The sequence below is a fragment of the Erpetoichthys calabaricus genome, chromosome 1 (genome assembly GCF_900747795.2).
Source record: "Erpetoichthys calabaricus chromosome 1, fErpCal1.3, whole genome shotgun sequence".
NCBI classification, from domain to species: Eukaryota; Metazoa; Chordata; class Cladistia; order Polypteriformes; family Polypteridae; genus Erpetoichthys; species Erpetoichthys calabaricus.
In genome coordinates, this window is record NC_041394.2 from 316001660 (window position 1) to 316008095 (window position 6436).

The following is a 6436-nucleotide window of genomic DNA, read 5'->3' on the forward strand; positions in this document are numbered from 1 at the left end:
ATTTTAAACGAGACAGATGCGCTCAATATGTAATTTTGAGTTGAATAATTGTATGCTTTGCGCATATGGAGCTCGAGTGAATTCTCTGCATTGCTACCTTCCCCTCCTTTTCTGAGATGTTGAGTGAGAGATCCTTTTCCCACTGTCCTCTTGGATCTTTGAAAGGGAGGGACTGTAAAATGGTTTTATATATTGCAGAAATGCTGTCCGAGTCCTCGAAACTGAACAATATTTTTTTCCAGCATAGAGGAAGGTGGGAGATGAGGAAAATCGGGCAGGTTCCTTTTAACAAAGTTTCTAATTTGAAGATAGTGAAAGAAATGTGTTGCTGGAAAGTTAAATTTGTAATGTAATTGTTCGTAGGATGCAAAGATGTTGTCTATGTACAGATCTCTAAGTGATTTAATCCGAAATGTTTTCCAGATATTAAAAACTACATATTAATTAATATAGTTGTCAGAAAAAATACATTCTTCCCAGGTTAAAGATAAATCCATTCTTTGTTTTTTCATCTACTGTATTTAACCTGGACTTGGGCAAAATAATCATGTCCCTAGATTATTTCTCATTATAATATTTTTTGTTTTTCTCACAGATACTAGCAGACATGTGCCAGCAAGGATACAATGATACCCTTCGTTTCCTGAAAGAAAACAGTAAGCAAACCTGTGTTTTACAGTTATGTTGGTAAAGAAGAGACAAATTTAAGTTTATTTTTCAATTGGTGAGAGTGGGCCTTGAGCAGCTGTCTTGATATGGGAGAGTTTTGTTACAGTATTAAAATTTATGTCCATACCTCAAAAATGTGCATGTATAATTGGTAACCCTAAATAGGCCTGGTGATCAGGATGTGTATGTGTTAGTGCTCTGTGTGATGCATAGTGCTATCCTGTAATTTATTTGGCTTAACAGAAGTTTGAAAAACAACTGGAGAACAATCAGTCCTTCAAGCAGGTTTACTAGTAGATGAATTGTCCCAATATCTCATTTAGATATTCTTATAAAGTATTGCACTTCTCATTCTGTGGTTAATCTACACTACACACAGGAGATTATAATAGCCTTTCATCGAGAATTACAAAAACAAGAAGGCAACAGTATAAACAATCAGGCAAATTTATTATCAAGGAATGTTTAATCTATTAAACCCAGAGTTCTACCTTGGATTAAAAAAAAAATCAAACTCTGAAAGCACAAGCCCATGGGAATGTTACTTCTGGTTTGCATGTCATTTGTTTTGTAGAGGCATTCAAATAAAAATTATGAAAGTCTTTCTTGTCTTAAATTTGTAAACCTTTTCAAACAAGGCAAAATCTGAACTGTTTTGATAAATACAGCTACACTTTTTCCTTCCATACCATGCTATCTGCTCTGACTGAATATTAAAAAGTAAAAATTTACAACCATATTTAGAGAAAAGCCAAGCAAAATGACACCTTTTATTGGCTAACTAAAAAGATTACAATATGCAAGCTTTCGAGGCAACTCAGGCCCCTTCTTCAGGCAAGATGTAATACAGAAACTGGAGATTCCTATGTTTATATACACACTCTAGGACAAGAAACAACATTGGTAAATATTTAAATGAGAAATTTTGAATGTAAAAAATTAATAGATTCATTCAGGCTAGGGTTAATTTAACAAGAGACAGTTATCTTATCCAGAGATCTTGACAATACATTGTTCTTTTCTCTCTTGTTAAATTAACCCTATATGATTTTTAATAGTATATGGAAATAATATAGCATACTTTATAAAAGGATAGTGCCAATACTCAGAATTAAGCCACAATTCCATCTACACCAGAGGGGAAGCTACTGAAAGCGTGAGCAGTTTTAAATTTCTTTGAGTGACTTTCACTGACAAACTGGAGTAAGCACGACATAGTTCAGCTCTTTTAAAATGGTTTACAAGCGTCTTTACTTCCTCAGACATCTGAGGACAGCTCACATTTATTAATCTGTCCTCACTAACTTCTATAGATACACAGTAGAGTCCATTCTCACTGGCTGCATCAAACCCTGGCATGGCACATGTTTTCCCATCTTGTGCCAAGCACTACAGAGTGTGCTGAAGGTGGTACATACCAGCACTGAGATGCCTTCTATTCAGGGCATATACAGTACTCTCTCCCTTAGAAGGGCCAACAGTACAATTAAAGACCTTGGCAATCCAACACGGCTACTTTTTCTCTTTCTTCTCCTCATTTCAGTGGTACAAGATCATTGGCATTCACACCAGAGGATTCAGGGACAGTTTCAACACACATTCTCTAAGGTTGTTGAGCAGTCAGTCATAAGAACAAACACTGTACTATAACAAGCAGTGTGCATAAATATTATAATTGTAAATACATTTTGCATATAGTGTATGTACACATTTGTATGTGTAATATATGTATATTTTATATATGTACAAATTTATTTTTATAAAAAGTCTTCACACCTGTGCCAAAATCATAGATTTTGTGCAATAAAAAAACGAAACCAAGATAAATCCTGTCAGAATTTCATATTAATTGCAAATAGGGTGAAAACAAATCAGAAATTGTTTATGGGGGGTTTGGGGGGAATCCTACAAAAAACTGGTTGCATTAGTGTGCACACCCCATAAACTAATACTTAGTTGAAACACCTTTTGATTTTATTACAGCACCTTGTCTTTTTGCGCTAAGAGTCTATCAGTTTGGCACATCTGGACTTGGCAATTTTTGCCCACTCTTCCTAGCAAAAATATTCCAGATCTGTCAAATTACAAGGGCATTTCCTGCACACAGCTCTCTTTAGGTCACCCGACATATTTTCAATTGGATTAAGGTCTGGGCTTTGGCTGAGCTGTTCCAGAACATTGATCCTCCTTTGAAGCCATTGCTTTGTTGATTTTGATGTATGCTTTGGGCCGTTGGTTCTGAATGCAGCCACATCCTTGATTATTAAAGGGTGTGCAAACTAGGTTTTTGTAAGGGTTTTTTTTCTCTTCCTTTTTCACCTTCTTTGTATAGATTACATTTTTGCAATAAAGGTGGAGTAAATTCTGACAGGATTTATCTTGGTTTAATTTTTTTATTGCACAAAATCAAAGATTTTGGCACAGGTGTGAAGACTTTTTATATCCAGTGTGTGTGTGGGGGTGTGTAGGTGGGGGTTGTGTGTGTAGGTTTACAATTTTGCATTCTGTAATTCACAAGAATACGTCACATGTCAGTACATAACACTGGTCTTCATTTTCTTGATTTACACATACTCACATAGGTGCAGTGGAGTGGGAGGAAAGGGGGTTGGGAGTAGGGTTTACGGCAGTCCCGGTACAATGCTAGAGAAAAGATGTAAAGGTAAAAATATATATATTTTTTTTTTCTCTCCATTTGATGCTTACGTAAGAAGATCGAATCACATAAGTATCGCATAAGTTCTAAATAACGTATCTTTGAGTGGCACTAAAACCAAAACAAGTCGCTAGTACCTCTACATAACTCAATCTGCCAGGTACCTTACAGTGCTGACTGCCCTAATATAATAACAATATTCTACAAAACAAGTAGGAATAATCATTACATTTCTATTATTCCAGCTTGCAGTATCTTTGCTAATTAATGCAAAAAAAGTACCATAACCATCTAAGTAATGTACAGTGAGATAGCAGCTAAACATATCTTTTTCAGCGTGGCAGGAGCAAACGTGTAGGTAGAGCAGTGTTTTCCAAAATTTTTATCTATGGTGGCACACTTTTTGTAACCCAAAAACTCCCAAAGCACAACACGGTTTTACCAACCAATCTCCTTGATGTGCTAAATTGTCCGAAGCGGCGTGACAGGGTCTGGCGGTTGAAAAAAAGCAGCTCAGAGATTGACATTTGCAGAAACAGTACTTAGTGAGCAGCTTAGATGCATTTTCCATTTGTTTCATCCACTTTGCCCACTCTTAACAGGCGGGCCTCCCTCTACTGACCCAGGGTTAGAGACAACTCATATGCCTACTGGCTCTCAGCTCTGCAAGAGTCGCTTGTAAACCTGCACCCAGGAAGATGAACCCCTGACACGTCTCCTGACTGCTACAGTGCTCACTAAGTGCTGTGTCTGCAAAACGGTGATCACGGTGCTGCTTTTATGTTGGCTTCTCCAGTTAGTCTCTCTCTCTGGTCTGGATCCAGGAGCACTACACTCTTAGTTCCATGGCGCACCAGTTGAAAAACACTTGTGTAGAGTATAATTATCAAGTCATTGATGGTGATGAACACACATCTGTGTCTCATATGCTATGGCAATTTGGCAATTTATACATTGGCCTTGTTTTCTTATTTCCTTCTTATATATAATACTAGCAAAATACCCGCGCTTTGCAGCGGAGAAGTAGTGTGTTAAAGAGGTTATGTAAACATAGATATACATATACATATCTACATATACACATATATATATATATATACATATACACATCCACACACATATATATACACATACATATACACACATACATACACACACACATATACATACATACATAGTGCGTTGTAACACGGGCTGTGATTGTTACATGGGAGGGAGATGACAAATCACAGCTTCCCGCTTTCTAATCGGGCCTGTGATTGATGCTTTGACGGACGCCCAGATCCCACAGTATTTCTGCTTAGGAGAGGCATTAGGCAAGTGTAATTGAATAGCGGTGCTGCAAGTTTAGCTTTACACCTGTTTTTAAGGCTTATTGGCTGAAAGGGGCTTTCATGAAAAAAGTTAGGGCTTTGCTACAGGATACACCCTCCACAAGTTAAGGAAGTAAAAATAAAGGTATATATTTTTGTTTTATTTAAACCTTTTAAGTTTGTATGCGGGCGGTATGGTGGCGCAGTGAAAGGTGCCAGTTAGGAGACCCGGGTTCGCTTCCCTGCTTGGAGTTTGAATGTTCTCTCCATGTCTGTCTGGGTTTCCTCCGGGTACTCCGGTTTCCTCCCACAGTCCAAAGACATGCAGGTTAGGTGCATTTGCGATTCTAAATTGTCCGTGGTGTGTGGGTGTGTGCGCCCTGCGGTGGGCTGGCACCTTGCCCGGGGTTTGTTTCCTGCCTTGTGTCCTGTGTTGGCAGGGATTGGCTCCTGTATTTAGGATATAGTGGGTTGGATAATGGATGGATGGACATTTGTATGCATAGCCCCGTTTGCCCGTTTTTTTTTCTTTCTTCAGTAATATTTCAGCAAACCCGGAGCTTGTCAGTTCAAATCCTGGTACTGACACCATTGTGTGACCCTGAGGAAGTCACTTCACCTGCCTGTGCTGCAAAAAATAAAAGTAATGTAACAAATTGTACCTCAGATGTTGCAAGTTGCTGGAATACAGGCATAAGTCAAATAGATAAATATGTATTACAGTAATCCCTCCTCCATCGCGGGGGTTGCGTTCCAGAGCCACCCGCGAAATAAGAAAATCCGCGAAGTAGAAACCATATGTTTATATGGTTATTTTTATATTGTCATGCTTGGGTCACAGATTTGCGCAGAAACACAGGAGGTTGTAGAGAGACAGGAACGTTATTCAAACACTGCAAACAAACATTTGTCTCTTTTTCAAAAGTTTAAACTGTGCTCCATGACAAGACAGAGATCACAGTTCCGTCTCACAATTAAAAGAATGCAAACATATCTTCCTTTTCAAAGGAGTGCGTGTCAGGAGCACAGAATGTCACATAGATAGAGAATACAATCTCTAGCAAACAAATCAATAGGTCTGTTTGGCTTTTAAGTATGCGAAGCACCGCGGCACAAAGCTGTTGAAGGCGGCAGCTCACACCCCCTCCGTCAGGAGCAGACAGAGAGAGAGAGAGAGACAGAGTTTGTTTTTCAAGCAAAAATCAATACGTGCCCTTCGAGCTTTTAAGTATGCGAAGCACCGTGCAGCATGTCGCTTCACGAAGCAGCTGCACAGAAGGTAGCAACGTGAAGATAATCTTTCAGGATTTTTAGACGAGCGTCCGTATCGTCTAGGTGTGCGAACAGCCCCCCTGCTCACACCCCCCTATGTCAGCGCAAGAGAGAGAGAGAGAGAGAGAGAAAGTAAGTTGGGTAGCTTCTCAGCCATCTGCCAATAGCGTCCCTTGTATGAAATCAACTGGGCAAACCAACTGAGGAAGCATGTACCAGAAATTAAAAGACCCATTGTCCGCAGAAACCCGCGAAGCAGCGAAAAATCCGCGATATATATTTAAATATGCTTACATATAAAATCTGCGATGGAGTGAAGCCGCGAAAGGCGAAGCGCGATATAGCGAGGGATTACTGTATACACATAGGAACTATTCATTTATTTTCAGTTAAGTCATCTGCAGCAAACCTTTATAAATGAGGGTTTCTCCTTTTTGTTTCTTCTTCATTGAGGTTTTCTCTTGGAGAGCTTTTTTCATTTCATTGAAAATTAAAGCAGCAAAATATTTAGCTTTCTTGTTAATTT

General features: G+C 38.8%; 1 protein-coding gene and 1 long non-coding RNA gene across 3 annotated transcripts in view; one reads left to right on the forward strand and one right to left on the reverse strand.

Moving 5' to 3' along the window:
• LOC114663838 (uncharacterized) overlaps window positions 1-6436 on the reverse strand; it is a 76770-nt gene that overhangs the window by 37988 nt on the left and 32346 nt on the right. The gene's annotated exons all lie outside the window — the stretch shown is intronic.
• Window positions 1-6436, forward strand: part of pnpla3 (patatin-like phospholipase domain containing 3) — a 50948-nt gene that overhangs the window by 31843 nt on the left and 12669 nt on the right. For both annotated transcript variants that reach the window (XM_051929073.1, XM_028817749.2), the window contains one exon: window positions 596-656. In XM_051929073.1, coding sequence (XP_051785033.1) covers window positions 596-656 — 61 coding nt within the window. The remainder of the gene's footprint in view (window positions 1-595; window positions 657-6436) is intronic.